This window comes from Chrysemys picta, unplaced genomic scaffold (genome assembly GCF_011386835.1).
Source record: "Chrysemys picta bellii isolate R12L10 unplaced genomic scaffold, ASM1138683v2 scaf693, whole genome shotgun sequence".
Taxonomy (NCBI): domain Eukaryota; kingdom Metazoa; phylum Chordata; order Testudines; family Emydidae; genus Chrysemys; species Chrysemys picta.
In genome coordinates, this window is record NW_027053400.1 from 3765 (window position 1) to 26615 (window position 22851).

At 41.4% G+C, this 22851-nt stretch overlaps 1 protein-coding gene across 7 annotated transcripts in view; it reads left to right on the forward strand.

The window, feature by feature from the left end:
• Positions 1-799: 799 nt before the first annotated feature.
• The window catches only part of LOC135972109 (LIM and calponin homology domains-containing protein 1-like), a 29350-nt gene continuing 7298 nt past the window's right edge, over positions 800-22851 (forward strand). The window contains exons 1-10 of one of the 7 annotated variants that reach the window (XM_065579704.1): positions 800-1269; positions 3584-3753; positions 4613-4718; positions 10468-10496; positions 11702-11785; positions 14449-14541; positions 17480-17584; positions 19479-19502; positions 19557-19615; positions 22589-22710. In XM_065579704.1, the coding sequence (XP_065435776.1) occupies positions 1242-1269; positions 3584-3753; positions 4613-4718; positions 10468-10496; positions 11702-11785; positions 14449-14541; positions 17480-17584; positions 19479-19502; positions 19557-19615; positions 22589-22710 (820 nt within the window). In that variant the 5' untranslated portion in view covers positions 800-1241. Of the gene's footprint in view, positions 1270-3583; positions 3754-4612; positions 4719-10467; positions 10497-11701; positions 11786-14448; positions 14542-17479; positions 17585-19478; positions 19616-22585; positions 22711-22851 lie in introns of all 7 variants that reach the window. The other 6 variants (XM_065579703.1, XM_065579699.1, XM_065579698.1 and 3 more) reach the window with 6 other exon arrangements.

The following is a 22851-nucleotide window of genomic DNA, read 5'->3' on the forward strand; positions in this document are numbered from 1 at the left end:
GTTGAGAGGGAATCTCATGAGGTTTCCTCTTGTGGATTTTGATTGGGAATGGGAAAAAATCTGGGTCCATATTAGACAAATAATCTTGTCAAGTACATTTTTAAAAAGAGCATCTTATCTTTTTGTTCTACTGAATGTCTCTATTTATTGTTTATTACATACTAGAAATATTGCACAGATGTATAATCAATATATTGCCGTTTTTTCTTGCCCCATGTAGTGGGGAAATTAAATATATTTATATATGAAGTAGAAGCATGTTAAATAATGTAGCTGTGTCGCTGTTGTTCTTTTGACAGTTTGGGTTTGTTCCTGCAATGAGATTTGCCCTAGTTTAGGAAGTTGTCGTTTGCAGTAATTAGGATTAATGGCTTGATATGGTCTTATCATATTTGTCAATCCTCTCTTAATAATGTGCCAAGTGCTTCACGCTTTTTGATGATAGCCATGGGAAGTTTCATTTAGACAAATACAGTATTTGTGCAGCAGTAGGATAAGGGAAATACTTCATTTGTTTTGCCAATGTTTATACCCAGAGAGTTTTGCAGATTCATTAATAAATTCATCAGATGAGCTACAGGTTATTCCATAGAGTCGAATGTATATTCCACTCCAACTAACTCAACTCTAGATATTTTCCATTTTTTGTTTTTTACAGATTGCTCCAAGGCCATTATCAACAGTAGTGGATGTAGGGGGTGACCAGATGAGATGAAGAAAATATCAGGACATCGGGGGGGCGGGGCAAAAAAAAAAAAAAAAAAAAAGCTGAGTGCTGCTGGCCGGCTGAGAACAACAACAACAACAACAACAAAAGCCGAGTGTTGCCAGCCGGGAGCAAAAATAAATAAATTAAAAAGCTGGCGCAAAATATTGGGACAAAAATTGCTTCCCGACCAGAGATCGGTCGGGACGCAGGACAAACAGCTCAAAATCGGGACGATCCAGATTTTATCGGGACGTCTGGTCACCCTAAGTGGATGATAGTGAGCATTTAGAAGATATGTGGTTAGCAGAGGAAATTAAGGCTAAGTACTGTAACTCAAAAATAGTCCATGCTGTTCATAAACTTGCTTTTCAACATTACAAAGAGGAAGCCAAAACTACAAAATGGAAATGACTGAAACTGTATTTTTGCTCTAGCCATTTTATTTAAATTACATTGTTCTCTGCAGGCCTCCTTCACTGAAGAAGCTAAACCAGCCAACCAAAAAGATGAAACTGATTCTGGAAGGCCAGAAATGATGAATTCGGGGTTTGCTTCACCAGGTTTGTTGCTGCAAAACTGCTTTAGCCTGGTGATATTCCCCTACAAATCCATTGTGTTGTGGATTTTTCTCTTCCTCCCTGCTAAATGCTCAAGAAGAGTGCATTCACAGTGACATCTAGAGGTTTCAGGAGAAAATGCTGAGCTTGTATTTGTCCTGAAATGGTATAATTACGATACATTGTTTTCAAATCTATCTGATGACTATTATGTCCATTTTGTAACTTACATGTCTTTATATGAATAACTCTAGATTAAAGTGCAGCATGCCCAGAACGTACTAAAAGTAGAAACTAGTGATAATGCAATAATGGTTTCGGTTCAAGAAATGATATTTTTTTCAATACATAGAGTCTAAGGCCAGAAGGGACTACTATATCATCTAGTCTCACAAGCCACCAACACCACTTGCACACTAAATTCAACAACTGAACTGAGACCAAAGTATTACACCCCACAGGAGGTTAGGCTATACATTGAAGGAAGGGAGGGAAATATATCAAGAGGCAATTCAAGCCAATCTTTCTAAGGGTTCATAAATATATATGTATGGCATCAACAACATTGCACTCACCCTTGTAGTTCTATTTTAACGCTTTTCATATGGTTCCTGGTCAGACTGTTATAAAATTGACTTTCTCAACTAGTTGTAAAGTTATGATGCTATTTTTCCCTAATAGCAATGTTGCTAAAAAGCAATTTACATTCCAACATATCTTTTGTTTACTGCTTATTCATAATAAGATCATGTTAACTTATTTTTCAATTTCTAAAATGTGCCGATCACCATTTATCTTGGTGCAGGTACATACAAACAATATGAGGTAGATATTTCAGTAAATGACATACTTGCCTGTAATAAGAGTATAAATATACCCCTCCCATCCTTCAGGTAAAAGCATGACTAACCATTGGAGCTTTTCAGCACATCCTGAAGGTTAACCAATTTGAGCTCCATCATCTCAATAAAAGAAGCACATTCTGCCTTCCATTGAAAACCCTCTGCCTCCAGCTCCTAGCTGTTCAAATACAGGGACTATTAACGAGGACTCATAAGCTGATCTCAGCTGCTTTGGTGGTGCACAGGGAGGGGAAAAAGAGAGCCCAGACTTTCAGGTAGATAAATCCCAGTCAAGGTTAATATCAACATCTTGAATTGCACCTGGCAGCCAATGCAGTGCATTAGTGTAACATACCAGTGATTGAACAATTGGAAGGCCAAATTCTGCACCAGTTGAAGTTTCCAAGTTGTCTCCAATGGTAGCTCAGTGAAGTTCATTTTATTAATGATCTAATCTGGAGGTAACAAAGGCTGAAGGTAACTGTGCCAAGATCAATATCTAAGAGAAATGGTCATACTAAGTGTAGGTGAAAAGAGTACTTTTGCCCCTCCCTTAAATCCCTTTGGACTTCAGGAGTAACTGGGGATCCAGAGGTATCCCCTAAATTGTGTACAGTAGAATCTCAGAGTTATGAACAGATCAGCCAACCGCACACCTCATTTGGAACTGGAAGTATGCAATCAGCCAGCAGCAGAGACAAAAAAGGGAAATACAGTACTGTGTTAAACATAAACTACTTTTAAAAAAAGGGGAAGTTAAAAAAAAAAAAAAAAAGATTTGACAAGGTAAGGAAACTTTCATTTAAATTAAGATGGTTAAAAGCACCATTTTGCTTCTGCATAGTAAAGTTTCAGAGCTGTATTAAGCCAATGTTCAGATGTAAACTTTGAAACAACAACCATAACGTTTTGTTCAGAGTTACAAACATTTCAGAGTTATGAACAACCTCCATTCCCAAAGTGTTCGTAACTCTGTGGTTCTACTATACCTTTCTGAAGGATGTACAAGCCTCCCCCTGCCAGTCTGTATAGCTCCTTTCCCGAAACAGCCAGCATCATCTCTGTTTTATGTGAACTGAGACTCAGTCATCCATCTCTCTGTCTCAGCCAGGCCCTAGGAAAGCAAAGACAGTGCACTTTCTTGTTTTAGTGGAAAAAAAATAGGTAAATCTGAGATGCTATCCACTATTGATAATGAGACAGTTTGAGCTGCAATATCCTCATTTGAGTACAAACCTAATGTCTGTTTCTTTGAGAGAATAAGTTCTGCTTACTCTGAGGGATCTTTTCAGCACAGATCATCAAGTTTCCAACCCCATTCCACAGTCACTCTGATTTTATTTTATCCCTCTCTTTCCCCTTCCCCCCCCAAAAAAGCATTCTTAAAATTTGCAATTCTTACATAGCTGGGATTTTTCTAATTTTTTTATGTCATGCTAAAAACCATATTTTGATTCTTGTGTTGTGTGGATTAGCTGCAGAACAGAAACAATTCAAGACAACTGTTACTTGTGCACGCCCTGCTGTGCCCAGCGTGGAGTTCCCTCCTAGCACCTATTCTGAAGAAGCAGCTTCAAAAGATAAAGATCTGAAGAAACCTGAGACACAACAACAGAAGGAAGCAGAGGTCCTAGTTACAGAGAAGGTAGTGTAATACAGAAGAGCATGGGAGGGGGAGAGAAAAGGACCTGCCATGCAAATGATTTCAGTGTTAATGAGCTAGGTTTTACTTTACCTTATGTAATACTAAACTAGGAATTTAATCAAAGCAGCCTGTTCGTGAACAATCTTGAATCATTGTTTTAGTACAAAATTTTCCTCTTTCTTCCACATGGAAGAACTAAACTATGGTATTCCTATATGCACTGAACCAAAGGTCCAAGCTTGCAAATTCTGCAAACATGGTATTTTCTGTTGCAAGCGGGCCAGTTAAAGTTAATGGGACTAATTATGATTTTGAACAGTGCACCCTATAGTGTTTGCAGACTCACGACTCAATTCAGTTGCAGCTCCCTGATTCTGCAACACCTGCCCCGAGCAGTAAAGTGGCTGGAGCAGACCAGAGAATAAGACCTGAAGATCTTGTGTTTTTGTGTGTAGGGAAAGTAGAATATCTGAAGAATGTAAAAGAAAGAAGTTTGCCCTTAAAGCCTTCTTGAAATGTTCAGTGAGTGCATGTGGTTGAGACAGTGATTGTGTCTGACAAGACTCTGCTGTGAGGAAATGTATATCACTGCATATCTTTGGACTAGTAGCAACCTTGGTATCTAGGGAAGTGCTAATATCACATAGGGGGGCAGTAAACAATAAAAAAAATCCAGAATTTAAAAATTACATCAAAGTGATGTAAGTAAAAGTTTAGCATCATAATCTTGATTCAGAAAATATGTAAAAAAACTTCATATAGCGGAATTAGGACCTTGTTAATTCTGTATGCTAGCATTTTATTCAGTCAGACATGGTGCTTTCTGGATGTTCATGTCTGTTCTTAAATAATTGTATAGGTAGTGAAGTCAAAGGCTCCAGAACAAGAAGGGAGTATATTATTTCCATCTTTGAAGAAAGTACCTGAGACCAGCCAAGTTATTCTGCAGAACTCTGATCAACAAGGTAAGCAAAAGAAAACAGGAGTATTCGGTAGAATTTAACTGGATGGTATTTAAACATTCATTAGAAGGGTCAAAAGAAAAATAGCTTTCCTTTGACCTACAGTTCTTCAAGTAATGATCTCTAGCATATTTTACTCAAGGTGCACATGTGTTCCATGTGTATGAGACTGGAATATTTTTCACTGGCAGTGTCCATTGGTCCCTGCCCCATGCCTTTCTCCTCCTCATGCTCTCAAGGCATAAGGGGCAGTTTAGACCAGCTACTTTTCCAGTTTTTTTCTACTGCTCGTGGTCTGAGACTGCACTTCTTCAGCATCCGCAGCTTTAGCTAGCATTTGTTTTTTACTAATTGTAGATAATTGTATATAGTTTTACCTGTCTTATATAGTTCATTCAATAGCAAATGTAGTTTTAGTAGAGCCGGGGGGGCCCTGACCCCCTTCTAGGGTGGCTATCATGCCCAAGCCCTGCCCAGGATTCAGAATCTCTGTGGTCTGCCCGTGGGCCTTCCCAGCCAGTGATGATCACGATATTTGTGTATATTGCCTCAGTGAAGCTCATATCCCCTCCAAGAGCAATGTGTGCTGGTTATTCCCTTGAACAACGCATCAATCCCATGAATTCAAGATTAGAAAATTCCTGGTGGATTGTTCAATCTGACCAGGCTTTTCTGACCCCACGCTGTACATTGAGCAAAGGCACCAAAAAGTTCCTCTTTGAACATGGTTGCTCTGGGCTCTGTGACTGCTGGGAGCAGAGCTGAGGGCTCTAACAAACAAGGCAGACCTGAGGAGGGTGAGCAAACACTCTCAAAAGAAATGTGAGAAATCCCCCTTTAAATGCTCATTTGGGAAGAGCTCCTCTCCAACATCCTCAATGTCAGGTGAGACTCCATGCCCCAGTACTGGTGTGTTAGGGAGCACAGTATCGGTTCTGTGACACCATCAACCAGCCGAGTCATAGTAAGATCACCAAGACTAATGGCACCACCCATCGACACAGGGGCCTTGTACTACTCGGATGAATCTGGGATCAGTGGGAGAGTTTCATCAGCCTTATCAAGACAAGAGAAGTCAGCCCTGATAGAGGCTCAAAAATCTTATGGGCACCTTCCCACTCTCACAGAAGAGACTATGTGGCCCAAGGACAATGGCACCCTTCTCTGTGGGGACCACCGTTTTACCTTTATGATCCCTCACATTGGACTTGGGGTCCTTTGGATCTATGTATGAGCCATCCGGAATACAGATGGACAGAATGGGAGTTGAGACAGGCATCCCCGCATGAAAAAGAACCTCAGCCCACTCAGGAGCACTCTGAGGAAGAGGATCAACCAGGTGGAGCCAGTTGTCCCTGCTGGATTATCATTGTCCTCACCAGATGAGGTGGTCACATCACCACTGGGTGACTATAGACAATTCCAAGATCCCCTCCTGAGGAGAATTGCAGATATGCTCTAGATGCCCCCTGGAGGAAGTACAAGAAATTCCTCACAAATTATTAGATATCCTCCACAGTGCGGGTCCTAATCAAGTGGCACTGCCAATCAATAAGACCATCTTAGAACCTCCCAAGATAGTCTACGATTCTCCAGACACTTGGCACTCCTACTCCAAAAAGAATGGAGAAGAAATATTTTTGTACTAAGTGAGCAGAAGATACTTCCCGCTAGTGAGCAGAAGATACTTCCCTCTAGATGGCAACATCTTTGGTTATGAGATGGGGTTCCCAGTTCCAGTCCTCCCAGAGCTCCCACAGAAGTTCAACCCACCATGAATGATTTGCCTTTCAAGGGAAATAATCTATTCAGTGAGAAAACAGATGAATCGTTACATTCCCTCGAGGACTAATCTTCTCAATATGCACCATCCAGGAGTGCAGAACACTGTTAGGAAGCCTCAGCAGACATTTTTCCACAGACCACAAGTGGGAGCCACACGACTTGGTGATATGGTGCATCTTTCAACAGTGGAGATTCTCACTGTGGGATCTCTTTGCATCTCAAGAGACCAAGAAATGCCCGGGCTTCTGCTCCTGAGCAGCCAAGAGCCACAATGCCAGAGGGTATGCATTTCTGTTACGATGGTCAGAACTGCTGATGTATGTATTCCTGCCCATCCCTCTCTTACCTCGAATCCTGAGGGAGATCAAACGAGACAAAATGTCAATGGTCCTAGTTGCTCCTGGGTGGCCGAGGCAGTTCTAATTCACCAGTTTTGTCCAGGTGGCCTCTCACTGTGCATCTGTATCCAATTCTTTTTGGATCTATTGAGCTGCCGGCAAGGGCAAAATCCTTCATCCCAACCCTTCATCTCTCCATTTAACAGGTTGGTATTTGGATAAATGACAAATTTAGGGAGGTCGTGCTTGAAAGCTGTTCAATCCATCCTTAGCAATAGCAGAAAAGACACACATGAAAGTGCTATACAGCAAAATGGAAAAGATCCTCGATATAGTGCCAGCATCATTGGATATCCCTAGGGTTCCAAGGACATGGCTATTCTGGACTACTTCCTCTTTCTAAAAATGTCAGGGCTGCCTCTCAGCTCCTTGCAAGTGCACCTGGCAATCATTAGCACCTTTCATCTTCTGGTGGACAACCATTCAGTCTTTGCCCATACTGCTACAGTAAGGTTTCTGAAGGGAATTGTTAGAATCTTTCCTCCAGTACTACCCCAATGGGACCTCCAATTTACTCCTGTCAGCATTAACAAATTCTCCATTCAAACCTTTAGCCTCATGCTCCGTGCTCATCTGTCTATGAAGGTTGTGTTTCTAGTTGCAGTCAGAAGAGTAGGTAAGCTGGGCACCCTTCTGGTGGATTCTCTCTATGTATGGTCTTCCACCAGGGTAAGATTTTCCTTGAGTTTACATCCTAACTTCATTCCAGAAATCTTGGAATTCCATCTGAAGTGGGTCATCCACCTACCTGTCTTCAAACCAAAGTACCATGCTGCCAGAGAAGCTACACTCTGGATGTCAATCCAGCCTTGGCATTCTACCTGCAGAGGACAAAATCCTTCAGGGAATCTCATTAACTCTCTCTCTCTTTTTACTGAATGTATGAGAGAGGAAGCAAAGATGGATTTCAGGATGAATTCTGCTTTGCTGTGACTTGACAGTGACCCCTCACAAGGTGTGAAAGCCCACTCAATCAGAGCCCAGGCACCATCTGTAGTTTCGCTTCATGATGTCCCCCTTCTGGAAACCTGTAAAGTGGCAACATGGGGTTCTGTGCATACCTTTGTGAAACATTATGCCCTGGCACAAGCGTCTCCTGTAGACACATCCTTCAGCAGAGTGGTCATCCAATCTGTGGTACAGCAGGGTTCCTCACATCTGCTTTCTCAACAAACACTTCTTGTGAATCACCTCGAGTGCAATATACACAGGGACCATCACTTGAAGAAAGTCCAGTTACTTACCTGGTACAGTAACTGGAGTTCTTCAAGATATGTGGTCCCTACATATGTTCCACTACCTGCCCTCCTTCCCCTGTGCTTCAAATCCTTATCCTAAGGTGCTTCACAGTAGAAGGAACTAGAAAGCTGATCAGTCCACATCGCCCCTTATGCCCTCTGCTCAGAGTACAAGGAGGAGATGCGCACCGGCACAGACCAGCAGACGCTGCTTATGAAAAATCTTCCAATCTCAGGTTCATGGAGCAAGTGCGCTCATTGAATGAAATACACGTGGGGACCACATATCTCGAAACTCCAGTTACTATACAAGGTAAGTAAGCAGACTTTTAAAAAGTAAATAATTATTTTTCACCAAAACAATTGCTTCTGTACTAGTATTGTTAGTGTACTTCTGTGGTGATAATTACACTATTATCACTACCTTCCTTAAATACAACAGCAGATGTATGGCACGAGTCAGGAAGACCAGGATGGCACTATTATATATCTGACATTGAGTTAAAGGGTCTATTATATTTAAGGGTATTATATTTTACTAGTACTACTGTTCTAAGATGAAAATAGATTAGTAATCGCTTTGATGAAAAAAAGGTTTGGAGCTAAGTTCTGTCCTCATCTGCTCATGTGTGGCTCTTGTTAAAGTGAATGATAACAATGCATAGATCTGGCACACACTTCAAGTTACCTCACAAATATTTGATGAAGTTGATGTAAATCATGAAAATTTCCTTTTGATCCTCATGATATGCAGATTTTAATAGTGTGCAAAATAATACACATACCATGCAGAAATCATAGAGCAACCCCAAGAATTACCTGACCTTCTAGTGTCCCCTGAAACCTCTGGTTAAATGGGCTTCGACGGTGTGTATAAGCAGTGCAAAGATTTCTCCCCCTTCTTGCTGTTTTCAGGATTGAAATTGCTTTAGATGGCAGTTGCGGAAAACAAAACAACCCTGAGTGGAAGTAGAAATTGAACTTGTAATAAGTTGGGAGATTTTTCACCCATAATACAACTTAAGTGTTACTTAAACTAAACAAGAGAGCAGCCATACATTGAATTATAGAATGTAGATATTTAATTTTTTAGTAATGTTGAAATTCTTCATGTGCTCTAGAGCCCCCATAGAATAGATGTTGCTGAGAAAGTCAAAAAATACAAAATAACTTTAACATGTGTGATATATGTAAAAGCTCATGATGAGTTTGAGATTAAAAAATGTAGGATTCTGACTGGGAGAAAAATGTCTTTAATTATGCACCAGTGTGTTAGAGGACATTTAGATGAAGTATACCACACCAACAGCTTTTAAATACTAATAGCATTTCAACTAAAAACCCTCTTAATTTATCACCATGGAAAATGGAACTCAAACTAGCTTTGATCAATCTCCCTTTAAAGCGATTAATGAATTAATTTAAAAATCCATTTGGTCACTGAGTTCACTTCTATCTGGTAATCAGTTTTGTTTTCACAGTGTCATATTTCTTGTTTTGTTTCTATTCTGCCATCCACTCTAGAGTCACCCAGCTGTGCCAGTGTTCCGCTTAAGGTTCGGAACTCCTGGCGACGCTCACAATTTTTCTCACAGTCAGGTAAATGATGCGCTGGGAGTAGCTGCATCTTTCCCGCTGCACTGAGTAGTAGGTGTCTTAAAATGTGTGCTGGGGCAAAAGCTGATGATCACTGGTACTTATTTCCACTGTCTGCTTTCATAGAAAGTGCCTATTCCTGTTGCACAGTTGGCAAAGAGCTGTTGGATTACACGCAGATGTAATGCTTTGGTTTCAGACACCAAAATAATAATTTTCCTTTAAATTTATTTTTACTTTACATCTGTTTTTAAGCAGTTTAGTGCAAAGGCACTTAATAGAAAATAGCAGTGGTTCTCTTGGTAACTGTGACACTTGAATAGTGTTTTCCCTTGACATGTCCTACCCTTGCTATGCTTTTTTTCTTTCCCCACATTGAATAGTGAAGGGAAAGTTAAGTTAAATTTGATAACACTCTTTTCAGACAATGCTAATGACTCTGACCAAAAGTAGTTGTCAGTAGCTAGTGGTAGCTTAGAACCTACTGTTGATGTTATGCTCTTTGTAGCCAGATCAAAAGTAGTTTTGGTGGTGGAGGGTACAATCTATTTCTCTGATCTGTTGTGTCGTAATTTTTCATTGCTACTAGTTGTGGGGCAGGTATTGTTATAACGTTGAATTGATAGTTTCCTCTTTATACAGCTGTGACTAGGTTTTTTATTTCAAGTTAAGATAAAGCATATTTGACAATCTTAATATTTTGGGGAATTAATTTTTGTTTGTCTCCTTTTGCAGCGGATTCTGATAATAGTGACAAGTCAAATGTAAGTAACTTCTTTGCACTGTTCTTAATAGCAAAACATTAGTGTGTTTAGTGTAAAGATTTGCATGATGGTACAACTAAATCAGTGATTCTTTCAAAAACCCTTTCAAAATAAACTCAAACAGGAAGGAGAAAACTCAGCTTTTTTAACTGAAACAAAAGAAATATGATCCAAAACACTTCATACACTTTTAAACAAATATGGGGCTAAGTTCTGTCCTCAGTTACACCTGTGCAGTCCCATTAGCATCAGTGGAGTTGCACAGGTCTAAACTGAGAGTAGAATTTTCCCCTTAACTACGAGAAATGCAGTATTATGCTGTGTGGATTCACTTTGGCCTGGATCCTACATACATGCTTAACTCTGAGAATGAATAGTTCCATTAGCTCTAGGGTTCTGTGACTGTTTGTTCCTTCTGATTACTTGCAAAGAAATTATTACATACAAGAAATGATCAACAGATCAAAATCCATTACCCCTCAAGGAAACCCATATGTATTTGAACACAGCACATCCTGTATTCCATGTACTGCTCGTCATCTGAAAATAGATATTTATCTCATTTGAGAATGCATAGGACTCATAATGTAGAGTAATTAGATATTTTACATCATAAGGCCTCAGCTTCTGAAGAAAAAAATTTAGCACATCACATAATGGGTCCCTTATCTGACTGGGGCCCGTGGATGTTATTGCAGTATAAATAATATCTTAAGCCAAGACTTGAGATTGGATGTTGTGTCCAAGATCTGAAATGTGTGAACATTGTTCTGCTGTGATAATTTATTTTGATAGTTGTGGCATCAGAGGATTATTTTCAAAAATAAGCATTTGGTTATTTTTCTTTACTAAATTGGTATATTTGTATATGTAGATCAATGCCCCTTGGAATTTCTTTTCAGTTTCTTCTTTTCTCCTGTTCTACCTGATGTTTTCCTAGTTCTTACTTGCAAATCAAATGATTTTTCTGTGACTTGTATATATTGAAAAAATAAAACCATTTCCAGTTGATGGTGTAGCTAGGAATACTGTTAGCTAACCATGAGAAGTACTGTAAATTGAAGCAATTATAAATCTGAATTCCACTTGTAGCTTAACATTTTCACTTAATTGGTAGAATAGCTTAAGTGACTACATTGTGCAACTTAGGATTGTCTTGTGATGTATATTATTAGATCCTAATAACCTCATTCAATTTATCTAAGCGTTTCAGTTTCTGGTCCTGGGATCCAGAAGAGGAACGAAAGCGACAGGAAAGATGGCAGCATGAACAGGAACGCTTGCTTCAGGTACTTGTGCTACTAAATTTCTTCCCGCTATTGCTTACTTGTTTTTCAGTTGAATTGTCACTCTTGTTAGACCTTGAGCAACACAGTTCACTTCATGACTGTTTTAATTTTAGTTTCAAAACTGAATATTTTATATTTATCAAATAAACCTAAAATTGTTTGAAGATACGGAACACATGAAAGAATTTAATTGGTTAAATGTAAAAAATATTTAAATTTACTGTTTAAAAATATTTCTACCCAATTTATCTACAAAAAGAACAGAAATGAATAATTTAATTCTTAATTTGTGGCAAATGCTTGTAAAACTTACTGTTTTGTCAAGCATGTGAAAGAATAAGTTAATTTTATTTCTCAAAGGAGAGGAATTAAATTTATTGGTATAAATCAAAAGTGATGTTTTGGTTTATGAAATACCTTATCATGCCTAATAGTTTTAAATGATAGAATTTAATAAATATATACTTCATGAAAACATATTATCCATAAAAATACATTTGCATTATTTGTTTTTCTTTAGCTTAATTCAAAAACATGCCATTGTTCAGTATAGGATTTGTTTTCAGAGGCATGCTGTTTTTTAAAATACAAAAGTAAAACATTGTGAAACAGCATCTGGCTTAATGTGAGTTGATGTATGGCTATCCACATCTATAATGGCAACTGTCTTAACTCTTTTATGGGTTCAGTTCTCAGTGTTCTGTTTTGTTTCTGTCAAATAGGATTGTGTACAATATGTGAACTTGTAAATCGACCTTTCCTAATCAACATGTGCTCTGTGCCCAGATCATACTTACTGTTAGAGATGGGCTAACTAGTAAATCCCTGTACACACATGTATACAGCTTTCACTGATTCCACCCTGTTCTATACCCAGTCGTAAGTTCTCTGTGCCATGAACCACCATACTTGGGTGGTAAGATGGTAAAAGAAAATAGAAACACATCTTGCAAGGATGGGGATGGAGGTGGACACTGAACACCTCTTGCTCTTTGGTACTCAACTTGGTTCCCCTGACTACCTGCTCATTGAATCTCTCCAAAACTTTTCCACAAATCCTGGGGGAAGGAGAGAGAGAGGTGGTTTGTTTTTTGTTGGGTGTTTTTGTTTTGTTTTGTTTTCTGGCATCAGGTGGGACTTCCACTTTTATCTTGTTTTTAACCAGAACATTAGTTCAGGGATTCAGGAATAGCCACCAAATACATACCATACAGTAGGTCTATATTTAAAGCACGCAAAACATAAGCTATGTGTTGATTAATTGCTTTGATAGTTTTTCTTGAAGACTGTGCATATGAGAACACTGTTTACAAACAATTACTTTGTTAGATTTTGTAGATTTTTGTTTACAGTTGTCCTAATTTAAGAAGACCAAGCTAAACTTCTCCATTATAAAGTGGCTTCTGGAAACTCTCTCTGTACAGCTTAGTAGTATAATAAGCAATGTAAGAGACCTGGGGGGGCAATTTCCTGTCCTGGCTGAGCGAACCATAGTGGCACTATTTTCCAATGTGGAAAGAGAGAAGTTGAAACTTCCTCATGTCACTCAACAGCGAGCCAAGAGAGCAACATTGACTGGCTCCAAGGAAGTCTCGTTTGTTCTCTTTCCTAACAAGGATGATGGCACCAGGAGAGAAGCTTGGGATGGAGGGTAATAAAAATGCAGGTTTACATATTTAAGAATGGATTGCTTTTGACCAGTATTTCATTCTTGAGCTTAGTCTCTTTATACCTCATAGATTGCCTGGTTATCAAATTGCTAATAAACGAATTTCTTATGGGTCAGGGTTTTGTGTTCTTGGTATTTTTAACCTTCGTTTTGCACAATATTTTGGAGGAAGGAGGTTGCAACCAAAGTGCAGAGGAAACAGTGTGACTTGGCTGTTCCAATACAGAAAAAACAGTTATGACACCACAGCATTTTAAAGAGTTCTTTAAGATATTCTCTTTTGATTCAGAACACATGCAGGGCTGGGGAGATTCAATTCTCAAGAAATAATCCCATCCAGGAAGAAAACCAACTACTCAGCTAATCATCATCTTATTCACTTCAGACCTTTATACATTGTCTATTTATCTTATGAGCCTACATGGTTTTTCATCTTTCATTAAATTGTACTAGTAGCAGCTTATCTTTATTAGATTAGTGCCAAAGCTAATATTTGCGAAGCCAGTTAAATTCAGAAGCTATTTTAGCCAATGATTAATGCAAAATCTATGTTTTAAATATATTGGAGTGTTTTGATAGCTTTTTTTCCGAACTCTTCAGCTCTTCATAAGCTATGGTTGTTTTTAAATGCTGAAAATAAATTTCATTTTGAACAGCATCTAGCATTTGAAAACTCCTAACTAGTCAGACTTGATATAGCACTTTAAGTGTCCCTGGTGCTTTACAATAAGCTAAGAGTACTAAACAATATAAAACTCCCCTGTGGGGGTGGGAGGGGGAGGAGGAGGGGAAGGGAAGATAAGTTTGTTCATGTTCTTGTTTTTACATTGCATGCCTGTTTTCTGATGAGCCAGTTTCTAGTGGGTCCTGTTTCCTGATACATAGCAGATATTGCAGAACATAAATACTGTCTTTTAACCATTGAACTGAAACAGATAAAGAGAATCCCCTATTAAGTTTCCTCTTGAATAGATTGTACTTAAATTCTGTACAGGAGAGGTACCAGAAGGAGCAGGACAAGCTGAAAGAAGAATGGGAAAAAGCACAGAAAGAAGTTGAAGAGGAGGAGCGTAGATACTATGAGGAGGTATAACATTCAAAAGAAGCAAGTTTAAGAAGTGATCTTGCAGTTCCAGTGCAGGTGTATCTTGCTGCTATGCATTTTTAAAATGTTTTACTAGTGGGACTGTCACTTAGGGTAGGTCTACACTACCCGGTAGTTCGGCGGCAAGCAAATCGAACTTCTGGGTTCGACTTATCACGCCTTGTCTGGACGAGATAAGTCGAACCCGGAAGTGCTCGTCGTCGACTGCAGTACTCCAGCTCGGCGAGAGGAGTACCGCGAAGTCGACGGGGGAGCCTGCCTGCCGCGTCTGGACCGAGGTAAGTTCGAACTAAAGTACTTCGAACTTCAGCTACGTTATTCACGTAGCTGAAGTTGCGTACCTTAGTTCGAATTGGGGGGTTAGTGTAGACCTGCCTTTAGAGACTAACCATTTATGATGATCCTTTATGTGAGAGAATTTACATCTTGGCAATGGAAATGTCAGAAGTTCGCTGTTAGTTTAATGATTTTTAATTTCCATGCCCTTGTTTTGTCTTGTGCTCAAGTCATTCCTTCATCCTGTTCCAGTGGAGCAGTTAGCTTGGAAAATGTTTGTCTCTCTTAAGTTGTCTTGTCACATTCATTGCATGTTTCTAATCATACTTTTATGTACTGTAGTTAGGCAGATTAACATTGGATAATCAGTGCTTGAGTAGTAAATGGCATACTCTGACCCTGCTGAGAGGTAACGCATCTTTCTGAACTCTCTCTGCATTTCTCATGCACCCATCACCATAATGTCTAGCCACCGTGCATTACTTAGAAAACAATTAAATGTTATTTTAGGAAATTTGTCTATTCTACAGATGCAATGACATAGGAATGTAGGAAAGAGGAGGCAGAAAAATAGGTTTAGGTGACATTAAACAGGCATTCCGAATATGAATGTGCATATCGATAAACACAAGCATGTACTTGGCCAGCAGCAGCAGTCGTGACTTCCCCAGTTTACCACCCATGATACACTGGCATTCATAATCATATAATGGGGCTGGTGGCGAAGTACACCAGAGAAAATTATGATGGACTTTGGAGACCTAGCAAAGCTAGGCAAATAGGCAGCACAGTGGCAGATGAAATTCAGTGTTGGCAAACAAAGAAATGAACATGGGAAGGAATAACTTCAGCTAATTCTATAATAATATTTATGTCCTAGTTGAAGAATGGAATAGAAGATAATACTGAAAAATATTAAATGCCATTATATAAAATTAGGGTTACCATACGTCCGTTTTCTTCCGGACATGTCCGGCTTTTCGGCAATCAAACCCCCGTCCGGGGGGAATTGCCAAAAAGCTGAACATGTCCGGGAAAATGCCGGCCGGGCACTTCCCCTCCCGCGGCTGCTCTGCTCCTCCCCTGACTCTTCGGCTCTGTTTAAGAGCCGAGCGCTACGGGCTTTGGGCAGCCCCCATGCCTCCGGACTCTGCGCCGCCGGAGCCCGGGAGGGGAAGTGCCCGGCCGGGGGCGCAGGGTCCGGAGGCATAGGGGCTGCCCGAAGCCCAAGCGCTACCGGCTTCACGGTTTGCCGGGCAGCCTCCAGACCCTGCGCCCCCGGCTGGGCGCTTCCCCTCCCGGGCTCCAGCTGCGCTGGGGAAGCGCCTGCCGGGGGCGCAGGGTCTGGGGGCTGTCCAGCAAACCGTGAAGCCAGTAGTGCTCGGGCAGCCCTTTTCGCGTGGCTGGGAGAGAGGAGGGGGCGGAGTTGGGGCGGGGAAGGGGCGGGGCTGGGGTTGGGAAATGGGCGGGGTCAGGGCCCCGTGGAGGGTCCTCTTTTTTTTTTATTTGTTAAATATGGTAACCCTAATAAAATAGTAACACATCCTCACTTGGAATACAGGGTCCAGTTCTGGTTAACCCATCTCAAAAAAGATACAGCACGAGTACATAGTGTTCAGAGAAAGGCAATGAAAATGACTAGAGGCATGGAGCAAATTTAAAACTGAGAAAAGGAAAAACTTTTTACGGAATACACAACTATCAATTAAAACACCCTGGCATTTGATATTGAGTCTAGTAGCTTAGTATTGCATATCCAGCAACTTTGAAGATCAGGCCACTTACCTAGTGATCTAAATATGGATTTTGTGGAGGGGGAAAAAAATCTGTGTGCATGCAGTGGCACAGAATTCCCCCAGGAATAGAGTTCGTCACAGCACCTAGCCCATGGAGCCAGGTTAGGACAGAGTAGGGCACATGGGGGGTCACAGACTGGGGTTCAGAATGCTAGTGGAGGAGGACAGACGGGGGCATGGGCTCAGGAGCTAGTGGGATGGCAGCATTTAGCCAGGGACTGAATGGGAGTGGGGGTGCGTGTCCACATGGGGATGGGGGAGGGGGACTGCGGGGACAGGGATAGATGTGCCTGACTGAATGGGAGAGGCTTGGGATCAGCCAGGGTCTGCATGGGGGAGGCTCCCCAACTCCCTAAAAATCCTGCCCCTCCTCCCACAAAAAACCTGTTCCATACTTCTCCCCACAACAACCCTCCAGGTTCACTCCAGGGTCCTTCCCTCTCCCTCACCTCCTCCATTGCCCCTGACACTCCCAAGCCTTTGCACTGCTTCTGACAGGTGCAGGAAATACAATTCTATATTTTAATTTAAATGAATTACTCAAAGTTCTGTATTAATATACTAGTAAGGAATCTATTGGTCAAAAAAATTACCAGAATATTTTTTTTTGGTCTGCATTGTTACAGACATACTTGCTGTCAGATATTTTGAAATAAATTACCAAAATAATTGAAACTGGCATGCTTATATTGTATTATTTTGACAAATAAAATATGCAGAAATTTGCAGAATTTTAATTTTTTGGCACAGAATTCCCTCAGGAGTAAGATCTTATCCAATGTTCCTTTGGCAAGCTTCATGTTTTTAATCTCTCCTCTTCCTCCTGCCTGCTCCCACCTCTCCTTTAGGAGCGCAAGATAATTGAGGATACTGTAGTTCCGTTCACTGTTTCTTCAAGCTCTGCTGAACCCCTCTCCACTTCTTCCTCTGCCACTGAAGGAAATGGGACAATGGTGAGTGTCTGACAGAATTGGAGTGTAAACTAGGAGTTAATAAAAATGAGGCAGTAAAGGCAACACTATGTTCAGTGGAGTTAGATCATTCCCTTAAGATCAGTAGGGTCTAGGAATAGCATGAAAGGCAGTTTGTTTCATGAAACACCCTATCTTACTTTTAAAAGCACTTCTCAATAAAAATGTGCCCAGTTATATGCCTCTGAGCACTATACAGTGTGTAAATAAAGTGTATTATTATAAATACAGAGCCACACCCCAAAGCAAACTACCACCATCCTACGTTAGACAAGAGCAGGGTTAAAAAGGGGTCAGAAGTTGCACAGCTCCCCATTAAAAGCAGATGGAGAGTTCCCCTTCCTCCGCCTGTCTTTGGTGAGCATTACTCCCCTCATTGCTTCCCCTCTTCTTTGGCAGGCAGACGTCACCCTTGTATTTCAATCTACTTTGACCACCACGCGAAGGTCTAGGAATTCTAAAATTTGCTTTTAGAACATGGGACCACTTCTCTCTAAAGCAAGATGGAAATAACACAGGAATGTTCAGACTCTGATCCTCCCGTGGCTCCTGATGCATCCAGTGCCCAGCTGGAGAATGCGTTTCACAAAAGGCTAGCCTGACACATTCAACTAGGCCATGTCTCCACTGCCCAAAATGGGGTGTGGCTACTGCAAAATAGCTTGCTGTAAAATTCTAATAGAGACAAGGCACACTTCGTTTTTGCCTCATTGAAGGTTGTCAAGATCAACACTTTAATCACCCCACATGGCTTTGACCTGAGCTAGCTACTTTGAGGTAAAAAATAGTGGGTTGTCTCCACTAGGATTTTACAGTGAGATAGCTAACTTGAATTTGCCATCCTGCTGTAAAAACACCTTTTTTGGCAGTGGAGACAGCCTTGGGGGCCTGACTAAGTTCAGGCAGCTTCCTTGGGCTGCACAAATTCTCCGCAGCACTGTGGGCTGTGGACCCACCCCAGCACACCCCCTACACCAGGACTTGAGGCGGTCTTCAAGAGGCAGCCTTATGACTACCTACCACAATACCTGCACTGGGGGGGATCCTCCCATGGCTGGTTACAAGGGTTTTAGGACTCCTTTATATGGTTTTGGCCCGTTTGCAAGGCATAGGGAGACCAGACTGGGGGTGAGGAGTACATCCCTGGTACATGACAGCAAACAAGAATAGCTATGTTTTGACTGCTGGGAGACTAGCAAAGTCTAGCTTGTAGTTATTGGTAAACTCTCAATCGGAGCCCCAGCATGGCTTCTTCTCTTTTCATTCTAATGGAGAAGGAGATGAGCATTTGTCATACTGAAGGCTCTCTGCTAGACAGTACCTTTAATTTATTACTGTATTTCAGTACTGAAGACCACATTCTACTCAATCACTGTATTTCTCAGGCAATGGAGCGTGTGAATAAATACTCATTTTGTTTCCCATGGGATGTCTCAAAAACACCTCACCATTGAACGTGTATTAACCAGCTTTGTTTTTGAAGCTTAACTTTGAAGCCCGAGGAATTTTGTAACCGTGTTTTGAATGTCGCATTATCTTTCTGTAATGACAACCTTCCAATTGGCACCACGTATGGCTTCTGTGTTGAATAAAAGCTGTGCTCTCTGGAGAGGAAATGCCCTTCCGTAATTTCCTTGTTATGAGTTCAGTATAATCATGTTAATTTTTCTAAACTCTGTCCCAGTCAAATCCAAGGTCAGTGTCAGAAAGGTCAAATAACTTTTGTTTTATGTAACATAGTTCATTTTTCCTTGAAGGCATTTCCTTTATGTGTAACAAATACAGTACACTGAGGGACAGCCTGTATTGGTCTCATGCATGTTCTGAAATTGGGTTCACGAGAAGATCTTCACTATTCTCTCACTTTTTTTTGTAGAACATGATGGAACTGAGCGACTCTCAAGAGGAAGAGAAACAAAAGGAAATTAAAAGACAGGAGAAATTACCCTGGGAGCAGGAGGGTGCATCATTAGCCAAAAACAAGAAAAGTGAGCCATGCCTGGAAAAGAAAAGGTGTGGGTTAAATCAAGGAATTTTAGACAAGTGAATGTACTTGTAAGGTTGTCATCTGGGCACATAGCAAAATTGTTTTTATGTACTGTGCTCAGACTGGGTGTGTGGAAGTGCTTGTTCCTACACATTACACAGCTACTCTGGCCCGCAATCTCCCTTCAGCTGTTCTTCAACTCCTTCAATCTGTAATCAACCCAGAGATCCCCCACCCTTACCAAGATTCCACTTGCCCTTTTGAGGTCCCTCTTTTCTACTGGGAAGATACAATGGAATGTAACAATTTTAATACTTTTAAAACAATATTTGGTTATCTTTCCTTGCTTTTACCTCCTCTCATTTGATTTATTTATTCTTTTCCCAGTGTCTTTTCCACTTTCATCTGTCTTCTCACTTCTTCTCTTCCCATTTTCCCCCCCTTACTCTTGAAATCCTATCTGTCTCTCACTCTCCTCTTTTTCCAGTTCTCTATGATCCCTTTCTAAGGCCAGAAGTAACACTGTGATCATCTAGTCTGACCTCCTGCCTAGCAGGGGCCACAGAACTTCCCCAAAATAATTCCTAGAGCATATATTTTTAAAAACATCCTATCTTGCTTTAAAAATGGTCTGTGATGAAGAATCACCATGACCCTTGGTAAATTGTTCCAATGATTAATTACTTCCACCATTAAAATGTACACCTTATTTCCAGTCTGAATTTGTCTAGCTTCAGCTTCCAGCCATTTTTTTTTGCTAGATTGAAGAGTCCCTTATTAAACATTTGCTCCCCATGTAGGTACTTAAATACTGTAATCAAGTCACCTCTGAACCTTCTCTTTGCTAAGCTAAATAGGTGCTCCTTGAGTCTATCACTATAAGGCATGTTTTCTAATCCTTTCATCATTCTTGTGGCTCTTCCCGGAACCCTCACCAATTTACCATCAGACTTCTTGAATTATGGACCCCAGAACTAGACATGGTATCCCAGCAGCGTTTGAACCAGTGCTAAATACAGAGATAAAAGAACCTCTCTATTCCTACTCGAGAGACCCCCATTTATGCATCCTAAGTTCCTATTAGCTGTTTTGGCCATAGCATCACGCTGGGAGCGCATGTTCAGCTTATTATCCACCATGACCATCAAATCTTTTCCAGAGTCACTGCTTCCCAGGTTAGAGTCCCCCATCCTGTAAGTATGGCCTATGTTCTTTGTTCCCAGATGTATACGTTTATGTTTAGTGCCATCCCTCTGCTTTCGTCTTCATACCTTCAGGAAGTTACCAAGGAAGAGCAGTGCCTCCTTCAGGGAGTTACAGGACCCAATTTCCCATACTAGCTATTCTGTATAGTTCTGGAACATCATACTCACTCATGCTTGGGGTAGAGGGTGCTGGAAGGCTGATGTTCCTACTGAGGCAGGGTTAAGGTTCTAATGTGTAGCCTGTGTTGTATAGTGGCTGTTCTAGTGGTGAAGTGGGATTCTCTGAGTAGAGGAGATACAATACAAATATATTGTACTGCCGGGGCCATTTACTGCCTGCCAAGCACCCCTTTGTGGCCAGAAGTTGCTCCACAGCACCCTGTCTCTGTGGCTATCCTGTCTCTTCAGGGCTCCTTGAAGAGCGCACAGTTCAAAAAGTAATTCGGACAATCCCAAGGGCTTCCATTTATTTAGTCTTCAGATGCACACTGGCCCTCCAGGCTCCAACCCTCGTCCAGTGTCTCTCTCCCAGTAGTCCAACACAAAGTCTTTCAAAACAAAACACAAACTCATGCAGACTTCAGCTGGGCACAGCCCCCTCCTCTTTGAGAGTGTCTGTCTGTCTGCTTCCCAGTGCCTCCTGCATGGAGTTTGACCTTCTTCCAGTCCCCAGGCCTTTCCAAGTAGGCCTCTCTCCCTGCTTCTTGGGCAGGTCTCTCCCATGCCTCCCTGGCTGGAGAGCTTTCTTCAGCTTACTGTCAGGCTTCCATCTACCTCTGTCAGTCTCAGCTACTCTCTCACCAGGCCTTCTCTGCAGGTTCCTGATGCCTTTTATACTGTATTTAAAATTACTTGATTCCCCTCCGGTGGGGCTCATCTGTAATCAGGGCTGGCTGAGACCCAGGCTCTCCAGCCCATGGGGAAGCCGCCCTGTTGCGGATATGTTTAGATACTCCCTTTTCATTTCCTGGCTTTTATGGCTGTCAGGTATGCTATGTATAGGGCAATCTTAACTCCCAAGTACTGTAGTGTGTTCATGTACTAGTTTCCCAGGTTTCTTAGTTTAAGAAAGGATCTCCAACTTAGCAATAGCTCCTTTCACAGAGAACCAGGATCCTCACTCCTGAACTGGCCAGAGGGTTTGACAAGGAACAGGATTTTCAGTGCTGGTAGGCGTTGCTTTCACAAAGGCACTCCTGAGCAGGCTGAACATTATACAAAGGCAGGGCTGGCTCCAGGCACCAGCCCAGCAAGCAGGTGCTTGGGGTGGCCAAGGGGAAGGGGCGGCACGTTGGGCTGTTTGGCGGCAATTCGGCGGCGGGTCCCTCTTGGAGGGAAGCACCTGCCGACGAATTCCTGCCGAAGAAGAAAGCAGCACCGTGGAGCTGCCACTGGAGTGCCGCCGCTCACGATTGCAATCGCAGCTTTCCCCCCCCCACCACCCCACCCCGCCGCTTGGGGCGGCAAAAACCCTGGAGCCAGTCCTGTACAAAGAGTAAGGTCATTGACACAATAGCTGTTGCTTTGTCAAATATGCTATTCTACGTGATGCTGTTACAGAAAGACCTTCAGGGCATGTATGTGGCAGTATGTCAGGCCAGCAAGGAGAGTCAGCATCTCAATTTGTTGCCAATTCATGATTATTACCCACACCGATCTATTATTGCTAACACACGGAAACAAATATTTGCTGTGCATAAGAGGTTCACATACAAAAGCACAATAATGAAATGACACTCTAGCTAACATTCCTTTTAGCTTTGTGTATACAATGTGATTTGTTTTTATTAGCAGTGTAAATAAAGTGCCCACAGAACATCCAGAGACTATTCTTCAGAGGGAAAGTGAGCAGGATCACCAGGTGTCAGTGACGGAGCACAGCTCACCAGTCATACTGAATCTACCATTGACTCAGGGTAAGATTCCAAACAATCCAAAGAATTGGCTTTGTTCGTTTGTGTTTGTTTGTCAAGGAAATTTCACAGGTTCATAAAGTGATTTAATCAAGAATATTAGTCAAATGAAATTGCAAATTTCCAAAATAATGTAATCAGTGT